The following is a 21417-nucleotide window of genomic DNA, read 5'->3' as shown; positions in this document are numbered from 1 at the left end:
GGTCCTACTTCTTCCTAAGACAAACAAGTTTGCTTACATTTATGAGAGATAATGCTGCCCGCTTTTTATTTACGTCACCTGAAAGTGAGAACAGGCATTTGCATGGCCATTTTGTAGCCAGCATCACAAAGTATTTATGTGTCAGGTATGCTAAACATTCATAAGCCCCTTCATGCTTCGGCCACCATTCCAGAAGACATGCTTCCATAATGATCATGCTTGTTAAAAAAAACAATGTGTCAATTAAATTTGTGACTGAACTCCTGGGGAGAGAATTGTATGTTTCCTTCTCTGTTTTACCCACATTCTGCCATATATTTCATGTTATAGGAGTCTCGGATGATGACCCAGCACATGTTCGTTTTAAGAACACTTTCACCGCAGATCTGACAAAACACAAAGAAGGTATCCATGTGAGATTTCGAAAGATAGCTACAGCATTCGATACAAGGTTTGAGAATCTGAAGTGCCTTCCAAAATCTGAGAGGGACGAGGTGTGGAGCATGCTTTCAGAGGTCTTAAAAGAGCAACACTCTGATGCAGAAATTACGGAACCCGAACCACCAAAAAGAAAAATCAACCTTCTGCTGGTGCCATCTGACTCAGATGATGAAAATGAACATGTGTCGATCCGCACTGCTCTGGAGCGTTATCGAGCAGAACCTGTCATCAGCATGGACACATGTCCTCTGGAATGGTGACTGAAGCATCAAGGGACATATGAATCTTTAGCGCATCTGGCATGTAAATACCTAGCAATGCTGGCTACAAAAGTGCCATGCGAACGCCTGTTCTCACTTTCAGGTGACATTGTAAACAAGAACCGGGCAGCATTATCTCGTGCAAATGTAAACAAACCTGTTTGTCTGAGCAATTGGCTGAACAAGAAATAGGAAGGACTAAGTGGACTTGCAGGCGCTGAAGTTTTACATTGTTTTATTTTTGAATGCAGTTCTATTTTTTACATAAGCTTGTACTTAATTTACATTTGTAAGTTCAACTTTATCATTGAAGTGATTGCGCTACATACTTGTATTAGGTGAACTGAAAAATACTATTTCTTTTGTTTTTTACAGTGCAAATATTTGCAATCAAAAATAAATATAAAATGAGCACTGTACACTTTGTATTCTGTGTTGTAACTGAAATCAATATATTTGAAAACGTAGAAAACACCCAAAAATATTTAAATAAATGGTATTCTGTTATTGTTTAACAGCATGATTAATGGCGATTAATTTTTTTAATCGCTTGACAGCCCTAGTTTTAAAATTATAGCGTAACAGTAGCAAAGCCTAAAGTTAAGGTTGCCTAACACTTTCCATGTAACCTTTTGTTTCCAATTATTTATATCTTTGGCAGAAAGAATGAGGTTCCCCTTGTGGTCAGTTGGCTTGTGTGCGTGTGCTGTTCAGCTCGGCTCAGACAGTTCAGCTCGGCTCAACCAACCTCAACATCAAGAGTTAAGTGTTGAAGGCTAGAATGTTGTTGCTCAGTAACACTGTCCAGGTTGCTCAGTGCTTCTGTCCTTGGAGCTCCAAATGTTATCACTATTAGCAGCAGATAAGGCAACCTGCTCATTCAACAGACCTCGATGTTACCCAAAGAAAAATCACAGGCATGGTTCGGTGGCGAAGGCCCTTGGCCATGTTTATTGTCAATGAAGCACTGTACTAGCTCCCTGGATCAATGCCTACAGTTACATTAAAACATGTATGCTCATTACAATGGATTCAGCTCAGTCAGTGGTCAGACTTGCCGCTACCCCATAGGCTGGAAAAAGAGTTAAGGCGAAGTATCTCAACATTTATAGACTGAGACAAACAACAGTCTTTTAGGAACCTAAGTACCACCATGCTTATTTCATGACATCTGTTTGTTACCTCTCTTTGTTCCTAATATCTTGGATGAAACATCCCTATTCATTTTGTCAAACCATCTTCTCTTGTACTAGATTGTGATGTAGCTGTACTAGCTAGAATATATTTGCATAAATATCTAGTGCCTAGTTCACTAGCAACAACGTTGCCAAGTTCATGTACTGGACAGTGAACTCGTAAGCATCTGCTTTAATATATGGCCTGACTTTGGCTCACAGCCTCTGGTTCAGGACTCAGCCCAGGCCTAGTGCTCCAGGCTCTCTCTCTCACTACTACACCCCTTTCCACTGCCCAAGGCTCATCCCATGTTAATGGGGGAACAGGTACGATCAGGTGCAGACACCAGTGCTAATGTGCATGAAGTCCTGGCAGATCAATATAGAGTAGAAGCACAAGCTGCCTCAGAGAGGTATGGACCTTTTGTCCACCCATCTTGAAATAAAGTACTCCCCTTCACCTTTAGTAAACTGGAAAATGTACACTCCCTTCATTTCAGAGGGTGCTGGTAACAAGAGGGGTACTTAACCCTCCCATGGCACATAGGATGAGAAATACACATCCTCTCATCTCGAGGTAACCTGCCAGGGCTGGCACTTAGGGGAAGCGAAAAACATCCCCAAGGCCATGTCTACACTACGAAAGTACTCCGATTTTACAGAAGTCAATTTTTGGGAACAGATTGTATAGAGTGCTTGCGGCCACACTAAGCACATTAATTCGGCGATGTGTGTCCACAGTACCGTGGCAAGCGTCGACATTCCGAGCGGTGTACTGTGGGTAGCTATCCCACACTTCCCGCAGTCCCCAGTGCCCATTGGAATTCTGGGCTGAGCTCCCAATGCCTGATGGGGCCAAAAATTTGTCGCGGGTGGTTATGGGTCAGTGTCCTCAGTCAACTCTCCCTTCCTCCATGAAAGCAGCAGCAGGCAATCATTTCGTGCCCTTTTCCCTGGATTGCCCGAGCAGACGCCATAACATGGTAAGCATGGAGCCTGTTCAGCTCACCGCAGCAGTTATGACCATTGTAAACACCTCGCGCATTATCGTGCAGTTTATGCAGAACCAGCACCTGAAAAACCAGGTGAGGAGGCGACGGCAGCACGGTGATGAGGACATGAACACAGATTTCTCTAAAACCACAGTCCCCAGCAATTTGGAGATCACGGTGTTACTGGGGCAGGCTCATGCTGTGGAATGCCGATTCTGGGCCTGGGAAACAAGCACAGAGTGGTGGGACCGCATAGTGTTGGAGGTTTGGGATGATTCCCAGTGGCTCTGAAACTTTCACACGCGTAAGGGCACTTTCATGGAACTTTGTGACTTGCTTTCCTCTGCCCTGAAGCGCAAGAATACCAAGATGAGAGCAGCCCTCACACTTCACAAGCGAGTGGCAATAGCCCTGTGGAAGCTTGCAATGCCAGACAGCTACCAGCAAGTTGGTAATCAATTTGGAGTAGGCAAATCTACTGTGGGGGTTGCTGTGATACGATTAGCCAACGCAATCGTTGAGCTGCTGCTATCAAAGGTAGTGACTCTGGGAAATGTGCAGGTCACAGTAGATGGCTTTGCTGCAATGGGATTCCCTAACTGTGGTGGGGCTATAGACGGAATGCATATCCCTATCTTGGGACCGGACCACCAGGGCAGCTAGTACATAAACCAAAAAGGGTACTTTTCAATGGTGTTGCAAGCACTGGTGGATCACAAGGGACGTTTCGCCAACATCAACTTGGGATGGCCGGGAAAGGTTCATGACGCTTGCATCTTCAGGAACTCTGGTCTGTTTAAATGGCTGCAGAAAGGGATTTACTTCCCAGACCAGAAAATAACTGTTGGGGATGTTGAAATGCCTATAGTTATCCTTGGGGATCCAGCCTACCCCTTAATGCCCTGGCTCATGAAGCTGTACACAGGCACCCTGGACAGTAGTCAGGAGCTGTTCAAGTATGGACTGAGCAAGTGCAGAATGGTGGTAAAGTGTGCATCTGGACGTTTAAAGGGTTGCTGGCGCAGTTTACTGACTCGCTCAGACCTCAGCGAAACCAATATTCCCATTGTTATTACTGCTTGCTGTGTGCTCCACAATCTCTGTGAGAGTACAGGGAAGATGTTTATGGCAGGATGGGAGGTTGAGGCAAATCGCCTGGATGCTGAATACGCGCAGCCAGACACCAGGGCGGTTAGAAGAGCACAGCAGGAAGCGCTGCGCATCAGAAAAGCTTTGAATACCAGTTTCATGACTGGCCAGGGTACTGTGTGCCCCTTCTGTTTGTTTCTCCTTGATGTAAACCCGCCCCCTTGGTTGACTCTAAATTCCCTGTAAGCCACCCGCCCTCCCCACTTTGATCACAGCTTGCTTGCAAAGGAAATAAAGTCACTATCGTTTAAAAAACATGTATTCTTTATTAATTGATTATAAAAATAGGGAGATAACTCACAAGGTAGCCTGGGTGGGAGGAGGGAAGGAAAAGGCCACTTCAAAACTTGTTGAATGCCAGCCTTCTGTTGCTTGGGCTGTCCACTGGGGTGGAGTGGTTGGGTGCCCGGAGCCTCCCCCCCGGCATCCTTGGGCGTCTGGTGAGGAGGCTATGGAACTTGGGGAGAAGGGAGGGTGGATAAACAGGGGCTGCAGCGGCAGTCTGTGATCCTACTGCCATTCATGAACCTCCACCAGACGCCGGAGCACGTCCGTTTGATCCTGCAGTAGCCCCAGCGTTGCATCATGCCTCCTCTGATCTTCCTGCCGCCACCTCTCCTCACGTTCATCGGCCACTTTCCTGTACTCTGCTACTGTGTCCCTTCACACATTCTGCTGAGCTCTGTCAGTGCCGGACGACTGCATGAGCTCAGAGAGCATTTCATCGCACATGTGTTTTTTTCACCGCCTTATCTGAGATAGCCTTTGGGATGAAGGAGGGAAGCTTGAAACATTTGCAGCTGCTGGAGGAAAAAAAGGGAGTAAAGTATTTAAAAAGATACATTTTACAGAACAATGGCTATACTCTTTCATGGTGAACAATACTATTCCCATTACACAGCACATGTGATTTTGGTACAAGGTTGCATTTTGCATCTTGTATTGCGGCTTTGGCATTAGAGATCACACACGCAGTGCCGGGCAACAGAATTCGGCTTGCAAGCAGCCATGGTAAGCCATAGTCTTTCGGCTTCTGCAACTTTCATAATAGCAGCGCCCTTCTCTCCCATACCAAGCAAAGAACATTGAGTTGGCCATTTAGTGCTGCCGTTTTCCTGTTAACACGCAGCAGCAGAAACCAAATGAACCTTCCCCCCCGCACCCCACCCATTCAATTCTCTGGGATGATCACTTTACCCCTCCTCCCACTGCGTGGCTGGTATCAGGGAAGATCCCTGCTAGCCAAACGGCCCCCCCACATCGCATGGCTAACTGCAGGGAGGATTTCTTTTCAGCCACAGGCAAACAGCCCAGTAGGAATGGCCACCTCTGAATGTCTCCTTTATTAAATTCCCCTATTTCAACCAGATTACCATGAATGATATCACTCTCCTGAGGATAACACAGAGAGATAAAGAACGGATGTTGCTTGAATGCCAGCAAACACCGGGACCATACGCTGCCAGGCTTTGTCATGCAATGATCCCAGATTACTTGCTACTAGCATGGCATGGTAAGTGTCCTACCATGGAGGACGGAATAAGGCTGCTCTCCCCAGAAACCTTTTGCAAAGGCTTTTAGAGTACCTCCAGGAGAGCTTCACGGAGATGTCCCTGGAGGATTTCTGCTCCATCCCCAAACATGTTAACAGACTTTTTCACTAGCTGTACTGGCCATGAATGCATCCCAAGTCCTCAGGGCTACTTAATCATCAAAAAACGCTTGCTTTTTGTAACATGTATTGTATTTAAAAAAGGTACACTCACCAGAGGTCCCTTCTCCGGGTTAGGAGGGTATTTCAGTCAGGGTGATAAAAAGATCCTGGCTGTTGGGGAGAACGGTGTGCTGTGTACTCTCCACAAGCTCGTCCTCCTCCTCCTCATCTTCCTCATCCGCAAAATCCTCAGGCATGGCAGAGAGTACCCCATCATCAGAGTCCACGGACTGGGTTGGGGTAGTGGTGGCGGCCCCCCTAGAATTGCATGCAGCTTAGCATAGATTAGAGCATAGCATAGAGCCCCATTTTGTCTTGGGGCTCTGTCCAGGAGCGTCCGTTTGATTCTTGGTTTTCTGATACTCTGAGCTCCTTAAGTGTCACGTGGCACTGTGTTGCGTCCCTGCTGTAGCCTCTGGCCCTCATGGCCTCGGAGACTTTTTGAAATATTTTGGCATTTTGTCTTTTGGAACTTAGTTCTGATAGCACGGATTCCTCTCCCCATACAGCGATAAGATCCAGTACCTGCCGTTCGGTCCATGCTGGAGCTCTTTTTCGATTCTGGGACTGCATGGTCATCTGTGCGATGAGCTCGCCTGACCAAACAGGAAAGGAGATTCAAATGTTCCCGGGGCTTTTCCTGTACACCTGGCCAGTGCATCCGAGTTCAGAGTGCTGTCCAGAGTGGTCACAATGGTGCACTGTGGGATAGCTTCTGGAGGCCAATACCTTCGAATTGTGTCCACACTAACCCTAATTCGAAACGGGGATGTCGATTTCAGCGCTAATCCCCTTGTTGGGGAGGAGTAGAGAAATCGGTTTTAAGAGCCTTATATGTCGAAAAAATGGCTTCGTTGTGTGGACGGGTGCAGGGTTAATTCGATCTAATGCTGCTAAATCCGACAAACTCGTAGCGTAGACCAGCCCCAGGAGTCCAAACCAGGCAGACTCAGAGCAAACACTGCACTGGGGCTGAGAAAAACCTGTCACAAACTAATGGGAGACTCCCTATCACAAACTGCATTTGCGAAAGTGTATACCAGGTCAAGGGGATGGACAGAGACTAATCACCAGGCAAGGGAAGAATCTCAACAAATCTCCTCTTACCTTCTCTCTTCTTCCTTGCAGGAGAAGAAACAGAGACGGGAAATGCAGACAGTGCAGAGAGCTGACCTGCTTGCTCCATGGAGCAACAGGACACTGAAGATTGAGGGGAAAAGATGTGGAGCCTGTGCAGAGCATGAAATGACACAACTGCTACTGGAATATTGTGTCCAGCTCTGGTGTCTGCACTTCAACAACGTTGTTGAAAAACTGGAGGTTTCAGAGAGCCGTGAGAAGGATTAAAGGATTGGGAAACATGCTTTATAGTGAAAGATTGAGTTCCTTTAATCTATTTACCTTATCCAAGATAAGGTTAAAGGGTGACTTGATCAGTCTATATATACCTACATGGGAGATAGAAACGTAATAATGGGCTATTCAATTTAGTCGACAAAAGTATAACAAGATCTAATAACTGGAAGCTGAAAGACAAATTCAGACTAGAAATAATGTGCACATTTTAAAGTGAGAGTAATTAACCATTAGACCAACTTACCGAGGGTTATGATGGATTCTCCAACACTGGAAATTTTTTTAAACAAGACTGGGTATTTTTTCTAAAAGATTTGCTCTAGTGTAACCACAGCTATTGGACTTGAAGCAGGAATTACTTCAAGTAAGTTCTATGCTTTGCTTTATGCAGGCAGTCAGACTAGAAGATCACAGTGTTCCCTTCTGACCTTGAAAATCTACACGTCCATCAATACATTTTGTCTATCCAAGAGAGCCAGCTCTTGTTGACTTTTTTCCTACTTGGTAGGTGGAGCTACACCAGCTCTACATAATGAGCTACACAAGCTAGGGGGAGAGGGATATTTACAATAAAACAGATCCTTTACATAGAACATGAATGAGTTCTTCAATGAACTAGTGAATGAGTTCTTGAGATATTACCCAATATTAACAGAAAAGGCTAAGAAATCAACAAATCAATTGCAATAACTATTTCTGTTCTCACCTGTCTCTTGTATGTTTCCAGTTGGCTACGCGCTGCATTGGCTTTCCTTAGTTCTTCCTCCAAGCTTACAGTGTTTTGCATATACATAGTGTTCTTCTCCTCTAAGAGTTTCACTTGCCGACGCAGATCACCAAGATCTTCCAGCTTTTTTTTGTATGACTCTACCTGGCTTTCTAACTTAGCCACTTTATCAGAAGAATGCCTGGATGAGAATAGAGAAGGAGAAGCTGCATCAAACCTGTTCAGACTGTAAACTTCGGGGCACGGACCATCTTTTTGTTCTTTGTTTGTACAGTGCCTGGTCCATGGGTAGGACTGCTAGGCACTATGGTAACACAAATAATATATAATAATATTCAAAATGCTAACATAATAAGCGCTCTGAAGTCTCCTCAGTATTAAACTCAATACAGAAATGGTTTCCAAACACCAGGAGGAGCATAAGAAAGCTAACAACTTATCCTCACTGCTATGTTTCTTGGCTTTCTCTTTGCTAGCCTCTCTGCTTCTCCCCTCACCAACCTACCCAAAATGAGGTAGTTTCCAATGATATCACTCTTTCTGCTTGAATGTATTACTGTCCTCTTGTCTGTTTCTTCATCCAGTTCTAACTATTTTCATGCCATCCTCTCTCTTAGGCAATCTCCACCTCAGACTCCTAATCCAGCCTCAAAACTCACTTCTTTCAGGCAGCCTTTCAATACTATCCCTGCATCTGCTCTTGTTTTCATGCCTACCAACAGATTAATTGTTTTTAAAACAAATTAAAAAATCTGAAAGACTTGAGCATCTTTACTGTCAGTGAAAGAAAACAGAGTGGAACACACAAAGAACTGTTATGCCCATTTACAGGACAGCCTGTGCCCTCTCCACGCAGTGGCAGTTTAGTAGATTAGATTAAGAATTTTAGGAACATGGATGCAGGATGGGGTTCAGTTTATAATGCTCACCTTTGAATAAACAGCTCTCATTGCGGAATATCACAATTTAGAAACATAGCCAAAGAGAATTTTATCAAATTTTTCAAAGAAATTTACCATTTGGTTATGAGCAAACAAAAGACATTTCAGGCCAAAGGATAATTTTTTATAAAAAGTTGTAAATGCCTTAAAACAGGGGCTTATAATGATGAAGGGCTACTGCATCCATAATACTGATAGTGTGGCAATGCCACATATACAGTGCTTAATGATGTGAGATCAGGTTGCTTGACTGCCAAAAATTCGCAACCTCATAGTTTTGATGGTAACTGGATGCACTTTGGTGCTTGTTGATAAACTACTTTAATGTATGCAAAATTTTGAAACTACATGAATGTTAATGGAGATAAATTGATAGTACAAATGTTGTTTTAGGAATAAAAAGAAATATACATCCTAATGGTTAGAGCAGTGGTCCCCAACCTTTCTGTAGAAATAGCATATTGCTATTCCCAGAAGACTATGGCGGGCGCCAGACACCCTGCCACCGAAATGCCGCCGAGAAGCGGCAGCAGCAAGAAGTGTCGCAGCCGAAATGCTGCCGAGAAATGGCAACGCTTCTCGACGGCATTTCGACAGACGGTTCTCCGGCAGCCACACCCAGAGGCAGCATTTGAGCGGTGCGGTGTCCTGGGGGTGCAAAAAAATACCCCGGCAGGCGCCATGGCACCCGTGGGCACCACTCTGGGGACCACTGGGTTAGAATAATAGTTTACCTAAGTACATCCATCTCATCCTTCAAAGACTGAGCCTCTTCTGCTAAAGTGGTTAGCTCTTCATTCTGCTGTCGCAATTCTGCAATTTCTTTTTCCAGCTCTTCACAACGTATTCGATAATCATCTTTGGCTGCCTCTAGCCTACAGAATTGAAATAAAACAGTAGATAAGAAAGGTTATGTTCTAACCACAGACCACTGCTACCTTCTTCCTTTATAGCAACTTTTTGAGACAATAAAAAAATAAAGCCAATGAACATCATCATGTTGCCAGTTTCTCTTACATTTTCAAGGAGGTGGAGGTAGCTCCAGTTTTATGGGTACACATGCTTCTAAGTCAATGTCATCAACAACTCTGCCTTGCAGTGCAACAAGGAGATGTATACTTTCCATCATAGTTTTATTTGAAAGAAAGAAATCCTAAGGCTTTCACATGCTACTGAAAATCTTTGCTAAAACACTCCTCTCAGAATGCCTGGGGCACAAAAATATAATCTTTTCTGGCGCACAAAGAGGATTACATTTACACTTTGTTTTATCCCAGCATAAGCAGGATTATGTACAATGGTCAACATTTTCCAAATGCAGGTACCTTAGACAACATACTCTATCCACATTTGGGCAGCCAGATAAGTGGCCTTTTTTTAATGGAAGCTGCGGATGTTCAGCACCTCCAAAAGATCCCATTTTGGCCAACATTCAAAATGTGCTGAACAAATAACAGAGCCTTTGCCCTAAGAAATTATACCATAAATGCATAAGAGAATATAATAGGATACAGTAGAAGTGGGGTGTGCTCTTTAATAGATGGAACACAATGTAAAATATGGTTGTTCAGGTTTTTGAAGGAGAGAGGTTGCATGGTGTAGGATAAATATGAAATTAAAGAATTAGAGTTAGCTTAAATTTGAATTAAATTAGGGTTAGCTTAAATTTGGTTAAGAAAAATGTGCTGTAAAGAAATGCCCTGACTAGGAAGTAGAAGGGAGGCCTTGAAAATAAGTTAGAAGGTCAGAAGGAATAAAGCAGAGAGGATGTCTGGTTCAAAGAATAACTAATGAGATAAAAGGAAATTTCTAAAAAGATGACCTTTGGCCAATAGGGGCGACTGCAGATGGTTTTAAATAAAACAAAGATTCTGTCTTAAAATGAGCCAACAAGGCCCTTCTCCAACCACACATCAGTGGTAAAGCCTGTGTGAACTCAAGTGCAATGGGCAAACTGTTGGACCGCAGTTATGGGAGGAAAGGCCTTGGGGAAAAAAGGAGGTTGTAAATCTTATCTGGATTAAGACTGGAAATAAGAGTGAACTGTCTCAAATTGGTTGTTACCTGAAGTCAGTAATTGGCAGTGACATCACTTGTTTGTTAAAGGGTATAAAAAGTAAACTCTTACAGGACCCATTGCTTACACCCACCTGAACAGGTTGGAGTTGATCAATGTGGGACCAAGCACCCCAGCTTTAACCCATTTGTAAGTACCTTGATCAAAGGCTTATAAATGTTTTGTTATTGTTTGGATGTAGTAAATTGCTTAGTATCTAGGCTTTTTAGGCATGTTTAAAGCAATTGTATACATACCATTTGGCCTTTCACTTTAATAAAGGAATTTATGGTTAAGTTAGTGTTTGGTGGTTTACCGTATTAATATTAATTCAAATATTCTTAATAATTCCAACACATGGTAAATACTAAACGGGAGCGGTACCAAGCACAGAGGGCAATGTGAAAGAAGGCATGAAACTGCGAAGGGATGCTGGGAATAATCAAGAGAAATTTCGGTGAAGCATCCTGTTTGGGGGGAGGAAGAGATTGCATAGGCAAGGCAAAGCTGTGCGGAGCCTTGGAAGTGAGAAAGAAGAGCATGACTTTGATACAAAAAGAAAATGAAAGCCGGTAAAGGTAGCTAAGAAGGGGATGGGTCAGGCAAGAGAGAGCAGCAGTTTATTTAATGAGACCAATGAGAAAGGGGTTACAAGATCTGAGACAAGATATGGTCAATGGGAGAGGCAAGAGAAAAAAGAAAATAAAAAATGACACACAGTTTCCGGGACTGACAGACCAAGAAGGCTGATGATGTCATGGACAGAGAAGAGAGGAGAGGAGAGATTTTGGGTGGGAAGAGAACAGGTTTAGACATGATGCTCTGAATTCAGCCCAGATGCACTGGGTACCAATGAGGCTGTAACCACTTTAAATCTGATTTACTGGAGTTTGCAGTAGTAGTATGTCACACAGGCTTGAGAATTAAACTTGAAAGACATAATGTAGAGAGTGCAGAAAAGAGGACACCGAGGGCAGAGTCCTGGAGGATAGATGGAGAGGTGGCAACGGAACAGGCCACAAGGAAAAAACTCTTTAAGGACAGGTCAATATTCTAAAAGGAGAACTAGCAGGGGCAGACCTGAGCAGAAGTGTGCGGAGGAGAATGAACTGATCAACAGAATGAAAGAAAGTGCGAAAAAAGAAAGAGAAAAGAAGCTGATCAGCATAACTAGGAAGTGGTCATTAGTGAATGTGGTATGTACAATTTCAGCAGAATGAAGATAGTGATGTCAAGACTTAAGAGAGTCAAAGCATTAATTAGCAGGAATATGTGTACACTACTCATACATAATGTGGATGTAAGGAGGGAAAAGGACACTAGTTGGAGTAACATAAAATACAGTGAATTTTTTTTTAGGATAGTGGAAAATGAGAGCATGTTTGAACACAGAGGGGAAGGAACCAAGACAGAGGGACAGCAGCTAAGAGAAATGAAGCAGTGGGAAAAGACTGGACCAAAGCCACTGGTTCTGAGGTAAGAAAAGGATTGAAAAAAGACGTCAGAATCAGAGATGGGGCAAAGGAGGAGACGGTGGGATTGGCCCCAGAGAATAAGAGAGGTTGTTGATTTTGCCCTTATTGAAAGTGGCATCATCTTGAGAAGAAATAGTAGAAACAGAGGAAGGGGACAGAGTAGGAGGCTTATGTAGTTAAATGTGGTGGATAACTTGTCAGGTGTTAGACGCACAGAACTAGAAGAGGGAAGAGAAAGAATTATTTGGAAGAGAACAAAGCAGAGCTGAGGCAGGAAAAAACAAAGTGGTAGTGGAGGAAATGTGAGTGGGAGTGGAGCTCTCTCAAGCACTGCTTTTATCTTTGAGTAAATCACAAAAAATTGTTTTTTCAAACTTAGCTGAGGAAACACTCTATTATTAATGACACTGTCCATACCAACCTTTCAACTGGGAATTTCTTGGTTTTGAGGTAATCTTGTCCAGAACAGTGGTTAGCTGTAAGTCTATATATTTTATCCTCACTGAGCTAAAAAATGTCTGAAGGGATTACATACAGATTTTTAAACTACTACTTTGAGCAGACAGCAAGCATGGAAAATTTCAGCCTAAAAAGCAAAATGTTCATTAAATCTAAGCTTATAAAAAGATGGGTCATAATGGCAACTTATTTGTAAACTTAACTACAGCAGTCATTATGAGCACCCAATATAATATTTCAACATAACTGCCAATAGGAACAAAATGTTTACTAGTTAAAAAGAAATATTTGCTTTCTGGAATACTTCATAAGAAGTCTGTTAGTTTGAAATGAAATTTACCAACTCTGGATCTCTTTACCTAAATGTTTCCTCCTGGAGCTGTTCTAACTGTGTCTGTAGTTGCAGGTGCCTTCGCCCTGCAGGGCTGTTGGGATCTTCTATAGAATCAGATTGGTTCAAACGTTCCATCAGGATCTGGTTCTCAGCTAGTAAACTACTTTTCTCCTCTTGAAGTGCTGCAACCTGTTACAACAAAATTGCAAAACTGGAACAATGAAATTGTCAGCTTAAAGAGCAAAACTTGTGTGCAAGTGATGGAGCTAATATGACCCATAACTGGCGATAGATAGACTTTTAATAAATTTATATGAGAGCAACACATCCTAGCCTTAATATTTATCCAATTGCTATGTGATGTACCCAAGGTATTATAACAATGGGGGCATAACAACATTAATTTTTAAGAATATAGATTCTAAATTATGTTTATTAGAGACATCTAAAACCAAACACAATTTAGCCAGTTATTAAACAAAAAGACTAATACATTAAAGTCTTAGTCTACCTTCGAAACCAAAATGTTAGTGTGCTGTAATAAAATCTTATTAAAGCGCACTTTTACTCTGAAAATTGACTTTGATAAAACATCATTTCTGAGCTCCAGGTTTATTCTCTTCATTCTCTTTATTCTCTTCCAGATCAAGTTTGCTCAATTTACTCAAAAAAGATGACCTAAGACGTGTTCTTCACATAATTTTTGTATTGGTGTAACTATTTTGCTAAGGGGCACGACTCTCCCCCCCCCCCCCAAATAGTTATACCTGTACAACTCCTAATGCTATAATACCAATATAGCATATTCCCTTCTTGTATGAGAACAGCTATACTAGTATAAAGCCCCTTTATACTGCAATCACACTCAGGCAGATTGTATTTTTATAACTAAAGTGGTATAGTTAAAGAAGTACAACTTCTGAGTATACTTTTAAAAAGACCAGTCTCCAAGCTGCCTCCTTTCTTCAGCTGCCTTAGAGTCACCATGCCCCTTCTTTCTCAATCTAACTCCACAATTTCCATAAATTTATTGTGCACATATAATAAACTACCTACCTGCATATCTAATTCATGGCACCTCTGAGCAATTTCTTCTTTTGTTGCTAAGGCTTCATTTAATTCTTCTGTAGTTTTCTTCAACTATTTAAAATTAATATAAACATTTTTATTTTCACAATAACATTACTATAATACATGTAATTCTCTGTAACCATAAAGGATGTTGAATTATATCATCACTGTAAAGTATGTTTTTATGCTCATATTTATTTATTTTGAAAAAAATCATTAACTATTCTACTTTTATAATAAGACAAAGGGGCACTTATCATTAAAGAGCTCAGATAATTCATATGTGAGAGATGAACATAGCTGAAGGCAATGCTCTGTTCCAAGACAAAGTATTAAGGCAATCATTTTCATTGTCCATGTTGAGCTCAAGAACCCACACAACCTGAATGTTGGAAGGTATACCACCTCTGTACATTTAAAAAACTGTCAACACCACTTTTCTTTACAAAGAGTGAATAGTTTCAGTTTTCACTATGTTTGCAAATACACAAAGGACTGGGAGATGGATTACAAGGAATAGACAATTAAGGTAAAACCTGTCTAGCCACTGGGTACACTACTTTTGCAGCACAAAGGGGAAACAATTGCTGTGGTAGAGGAAAAGTCTAAATCTGAATGACATCATTTAACATATACATTTATTCAGTTATGTCTCTAAAGGACTTTATAATAACAGAAAGATTTATGGCTTCCAAGTTTCTCTAGGATTGTAAAATTAAGTACATACAAAGAAAATCAGTCCGAGAAGCAAGCATAAAGACACTATGTATTTTTGGAATACATGTCAAGAATTCTTAGAAGCCTTACAAGGGCCTCCTACTTCTCTCGACGATCCAATCTATTGTAGAGAATGGCATCCTTTTCATTTTTCAGGTTTATAAGGGACAGCTGACATATAAAAATGAACTCCATCTCTTAGACAGTATGTATGGCCACACAGATAACTTACAATATAATGATTCATTAAACACAGTACCATTCTCCAGATTATCCCTCTACCATTTTAGGGACTGTGGTTGAGGCTGTAGAAACACAACACAGATGACAGAATGTGCTCTCAAAATGCACACACAATAGCTGATGTACATTTGGTCCAGCATTTTTCACAAATACTTCAGCCACTGAGGAATTTTCCCAAAATTTCTCAAAGTAGGAAATTCACAACAGTTCCCAGGACTGCCACAAGGATATTTGAGCCTGATCTAACCCACCAAAGCCAAGTAATATCTTTCTATTGACTTCAGAGAGAGTTGGCTAGGGCAAAAAAGTTTTGTCTACAGCTAATAAATGTTACTAATTCTATTTAGTTTCTTCCTGATTATCTTGTGACTTGTGAGGTCTTCACTTTTGCTATGTCAGAAATAATGCCAGTTTTGAGCATGTTAGCTACAAACTATTCATAATGCTTATAATGAATTTTATTTTCCAAATAAATATTTTTGTTCTGCACATGCATTGTGAACAATCACATTCAGAATTATACATCCCAATGTTCTTTTATTTACTTATTTACTTGTTTAAATGTAGCACATACTACTGATTGACATAAGCCACAGATAAATATATGTAATTGCAACTTTTGATTAACTGACTTTCTTTTAAAAAATCGTACTTTAACAAAGAAAAAATATTACATTTAAACTTTGAATGTGTGTTCCTTTGTTTGAATCTTCCCAAAAGACTTTCAAAAAAAGAGAAGAAGAAGATGATGAGGCAGCCTGCTTACAACATACCATATACCAGACTGACTGCACACTGATTTCCTATGATTAAAGAAAAAGAAACATCTGGTCTTAGGTACCTGACGATCAAGGTCAACGTAAGCATCATTTCCAACAGAGACTGGAGATTCTTTACTCATCAACTGCAATTAGATTACACTGGATTAGAAAAAGCAAAAGATTTATTTGTATAATAAAAGCTAAATTTTCATTTATAAAAAAACCCAGATCAATCTTAAACTCAAGAAAGATTTGTTCTGAAGATAAAGCCTTAAGTTTTCACACCACATTTTTATGTATGTTATACAGAGAGAATTATAAATCTGCAAGACAAACACTCTAAAGGAATATGAAAAAAAAATCTTATCTGGTACATTTCTCTCTGTAAAAGCATGCCTGTCTATCATTCATCATGAAAAGCTCGGGATGCTTTTTGCAGAATACTGGCAGCAATCCATATGGCAGTAAAGATCTACTCCGGAAATTTCACTCTAACAGTGGTTCTCAACCTTTTTCATACTTTGACCCCATGTAACACCAAAACAAAAAATCTGGGGCCCCTGCTCCTCCCATTTAATTAAAAAAAAAAAAAAAAAAAAAAGAGGTGCAGATTATGACTCTCCCTCCTGACTTGTTTGCAATTTCTAGGTTAAGAGCCCATGCTCCGAAATGAATATTTTCAAAACTGAAACACTACAAGTTGCATGATATATTAATTGAACTATATTGTTTGGAGAAACATAACCTGTGGATTTTTTAGGGTTGGTGGAAAGAGAGAATCATATATCTTTCTTAGTTATAGCTTTCTAGGGAGGCTCCAGATTGGCTGAGATGCTTCTCCAGAGGAAAAAATTAGCAGATAAGAAAATATATCCTCTTTCTGAACAGACAACCAATCTTTTACAATATCAAAATGGCTAGAGGGGAGTTCAAATATAAAAACAGTGCAAAAGGAAATTCCCAGATTGAGGGGAAAAAAAAAACTATGTTAAGACAGAAGTTAAGACTGAGATACATACTAGTAATATACAGATAAAAATAATTATGTTGACATTAACCCCAAAACAAGTACTACTGTACTGCTTGTTTGGGGGATTATTGGAACATACTCATTTTTGGTATGTTTTTTCTATTACATGAATAATAGAAATTAGAAATGAAAAGGACTAACCAATCTAACCATACATCTAACCAATCCTGATTCCAATGCAAGACTGTTCCCTTCAGTGTAATTCCTCATGCTTCATCTAGCCTGGGGTTAAAAATCTCTCCACAGCCCACTTCCACTACATTCTGTTGATGACCACTCTATAGTTACACAGCTCATTGTCATAATTTCTTCTGCTACCTAGCACTCAGTTTTCTTTTGATTAAATGACACCCCATAACTTCTGGTTACATTACAATGCACAGTAACAAATTGCTCCCCATCCTCAACATTCATGCCATTCACATATTTGTACACCTTTGCACCCCACTCTCTAGCTGTCATTTAGCCAACCTATAAATATTTAGGCATAGTCAATCTTATCTCCAAAATCCCTCCAGCCATTGACCATTTGTGTTGCTCTTCACTAAATTCTTTCCAGTTTATCTACAACCTTCTGGTGACAAGCTGCTCAGAAATGAAATATTCCATCTACAGAGCCCAAATTCTTATGAAGAGGGATTATAAAGTCCCTGTGCTGTGATTTGGTGTTTCTGCAATGCCAAGTTAATGGCCTTTTTCATTGCCACAAACCATATCGTTGTGAACTCGTATCTAATTTATTGCCTTAGTTTTCTAAGTTGAATATCATTTTGTAGTCCCCTGCCAAAAAGTTCTAACCTTGCTAGGCCCCTTAGTATTATTTCCTTTCTCCTCAGAGGCATTCACACCACCTTCCAATCACCTGATTTTTTTAGTGGCTGTTTATATTCTCTTCCAGATCATTAATGACGATGTTAAGACTGAACCCAACACTGACCCTGTGGTGCCCACTTAAGCCATCTCCCCTGCCCAGATGCCATCTATCATAACCTTTTAACAGACCAGCCATTAGTTTTCAGTCTCACTATGACAGCATCCCTAACCAAGACAATTTGATTTTATAAGACTTCACAAGAAGCTATATAAAATGCTTTACTAAGAATTATATGATCCGAGCTTTAATTTCAACCCATCCTTCACGATTCAGCCTACAGAAACCTCTAATATTTTCCCCCAATTAACTTATTCTTTGATAAATGAGAGGTAACAGATCCCTGATCTTAAAAGCACAGGCGAAACAATCTGGACTACAAGTTCATTTAATCAGTTTATATTTTAATATTTTTATAGAAAATATCTGGCATTCCTTTTATTATTCTAATTACACCTTTTTCATGCCCACAGTTATGACAAGCAGCATTACAAAAATAAATATATATAACCGTGCTAGGTGTTATTAAAACCTTTATCCAATTTTAACTGGTTTGCTCATGAGGGCTGAGTTATTAGTGTTGTCATGGATACAAGGTTGGCAACTAAGATTATCATGAGATGTGTACATGAAGGCCCTAGAAACATACACTTGATTCTTCTTGTTTATCATACACGACTGTTCTCTCTCTATTCTATAAACGTAATTTGCAGCTTATTTTATTATGTCATAACATGAAGATGTTTGATACTGCTGTTGCATTATATATAAGATGCATGCTAATTTTATTTCCCTTTGTCAGACTAAGCTATCTGTTTTCTGGAGATTTTTTATTTTCAAGAGACCCAATGGTATATCTAACATCTTCTACAACTTCTAGTATGGTATGACTTTTGACTTTTTCCACCATCACTGATTATTCCATAAAGCAGCCTCTACAAAGAATAGTTCTGACTGAAGACAAAATGAACCTTGAAAATAATTAGGCTGAAACACAGGAAAACTGATATTTGCTATCTCTGTGAAAACAACATTTTTGGGACCAATCTAAGGAGCAAGTCCCTCTTGCTATGCAACCTCAGACAGGTTTGAAACTGCCTCAAGTACTCTGCAGTAAAGAGCATGATCTTATTTTCATGGTCTGGTGGACATGCTTATTGAAGGGGAAAAGGAACTTGTTATAAAGTCTCTACGTTTAGTTATTAGGAAATGAAGGTGTTTTCCTATTTATTGGTAAAGAACTATCAACCTTCCAAATGACTATTTATATATGAGGCTTTGGAAAAGAACAGCATAATTTGTCAGATGCATTATGAAGCAATTGCAAAGCTGTATTGTCACAGAAATAGATGTCATGAGAAATATTAAATTTTTGTTTGCCATGAAAAATCAATCTGTGTAAAATGTGAAATTGAAAAACTTTGTACTAGATTTTTCATTGCTTTGAAAACCACACACTTCGGCCCCCATCCTGCAAACTTATGAGTTCAATGGAACTACTTATGTGCATGAATGTTTGCAAGGGCCTTAGAATCTCAATGCTGGAAACACATGAATTCAGCTCCATTGAAATGAACAGACTATCAAGGGACTGTTTGGTTTATACCGGGTTTATAAGGTGTTTGAAATGTTTCAGAATCTACCTGAAGAAACAAAGATTTTCCATTTATTTTTTAGCTTGGGGTTTTACTTAAAAAATTCGGATAAAGTATACAGTTGTTCAAAAGCACAGGAAATTCAAATAAAATGAAGATTCTTTTAAATTCATTTTCTTGTACAAAATTTCACATGTGAAATTACCATTTCGCAGAAAAAAATACCACCTTAGGTATAGGCTATTACAGGTGATAGATGGGCCAGTTCTGCTAGGGTGTGAAACACGTTTCCATGAGCAGTATTACTTATTGTGCATAAATTAATAAAATATCATCTATAAGCATTTACATATATTTAACTGAAGTAGAAAAATAAACTATGCAATACAGTAGAAAGATTTATTTAACAGGTCTTTTTATGTAACTAATTCTTAAGACAGTCTAACTGCATGGAAAGAGTTTTGCAATGCTTGGATGATGTAGGTATGCAATACCTACACTTCTCACCTGTCTACATGGCCATCATATCAGCACTTATTTGGTGACTCCTCCACATACTTGAGTCACTCAAATCCCTCTGCAGAGGTCTGTTCCAAGCAGTCCATCAGACCATGAAAAAGTTCTGAATGTCCTGGATCCAAGAAGACCCTAAACCTTTTGAACTTTCTAGGACCCATAGAGGCTACCTACTTGAGGCAAAATAAGAACACAATTCTTTGGCAATAACTCTTTATCTGTTGCCCATCCAGCTATGTTTTTCGCCAAAGATGGAGATTGCAGCTCTGAAGATTTTCCTGGGACCTGAACTCTTGACTCTGAGAAGGATTTGAAGATTTTTGAATAAGCATCTCAGAACTCTCCATTTGGTTCCGAATTCCTTAGTCTTCTAAACTCTTTGAATGATAGAGTCAAGCCACTTCGATCTGGAGTATTACTTGGAAAGGAGCTCTTTTGATCAACTGAGTTTCAAAGACCCCTCCAAAGGAGAGCCCTCAGCCTGTGGTGTCACTTTTTTCTTGGCACAGGGCACAAATACTGAAAAAGCTTCATAGCCACTGGACAAATGCTTCATTAAGCCATTAAACAATGGGCATGATTATTAATATGGATACCTTATTAGATTAAAGAACACATCTCCTGAATACAAACTTATTTTTTGTCCACTGTAGCAAAGTGGAAAGTGCTACTAAAAACTGGGGACCAATAAAAGACAGCTATAAAAAATCCTATCAAAACAAATTGGGGAGGGGGACATAGAAAAGGAGACACACATGCACAAAAACTGCCAAAAAAACCCACGTGGTCAGGAAACCAGGAACTGACTCCCTGACAGCACTGGCTTAGGGAAGGACAGGGAATGAAAGATAATCTAGGGGGATGGGTTTGTTTTTTTTTAACCCTCATTTCCAGAATACTAAATCTGAGAAGCAAGTGTGCTTGCCCCCTACCAGTTTTAGTACTCTACATGGTTCCATGGTCATCAAACAGTTCATATGACTCCTAGACTATGGATTGCAGAGACAAGTCATGATGAAGACTTGAGCAACCTTTGGCTCTGTATCATTTATTTCCCTTTTTGGGAACTGTAGGAAAAACACATTTTATATATTGGTAGACAAATCTGAATTTATCACACTGAAGACAGCTTAGTGTTCAACTGCTGATTTATCAAGATCTAAGTGGAATTAGATGCTTAAACATGGTGATTTTTTCTAACATGCAAAACTGATCATCAGTTATGTTAACATCAGTTAAACTGATCATCAGTTATGGATTGGGAAAGAAAGACATATTGGCAAAGACCTTAGTGAACTTTTGCCTTCTTGTGGAGCATGTGCCAAGAAAACATTTACTTTGGAGGTCAGCAAAATCTCTGCCCCTTTTAGATTTCCTGTCTCTCTCACATTAATTTGTCCTGAGTTACAAACCATCCATGAAACCTGTTTCCGGTCACAGAAGAGGCCACTCGGCTGCTTTTATGTCAGTGAGGTTGAGCTACTAAAGTGGTTTGAAGGGAGTTGCTCCATCTGAATCAGAAAAGTGCTTTATA

The 21417-nt window shown here is 40.3% G+C and overlaps 1 protein-coding gene across 12 annotated transcripts in view; it reads right to left on the bottom strand.

Moving 5' to 3' along the window:
• HOOK3 (hook microtubule tethering protein 3) overlaps nt 1–21417 on the bottom strand; it is a 143161-nt gene that overhangs the window by 66302 nt on the left and 55442 nt on the right. For all 12 annotated transcript variants that reach the window (XM_073345890.1, XM_073345889.1, XM_073345888.1 and 9 more), the window contains 5 exons: nt 15952–16014; nt 14136–14219; nt 13105–13268; nt 9490–9630; nt 7794–7995 (listed from right to left, as the gene is read on the bottom strand). In XM_073345890.1, coding sequence (XP_073201991.1) covers nt 7794–7995; nt 9490–9630; nt 13105–13268; nt 14136–14219; nt 15952–16014 — 654 coding nt within the window. The remainder of the gene's footprint in view (nt 1–7793; nt 7996–9489; nt 9631–13104; nt 13269–14135; nt 14220–15951; nt 16015–21417) is intronic.

The sequence above is a fragment of the Lepidochelys kempii genome, chromosome 5 (assembly GCF_965140285.1).
Source record: "Lepidochelys kempii isolate rLepKem1 chromosome 5, rLepKem1.hap1, whole genome shotgun sequence".
Lineage (NCBI taxonomy): Eukaryota > Metazoa > Chordata > Testudines > Cheloniidae > Lepidochelys > Lepidochelys kempii.
The sequence above is the reverse complement of the archived record's forward strand: the minus strand, read 5'-3'. Positions and strand labels throughout refer to the sequence as shown.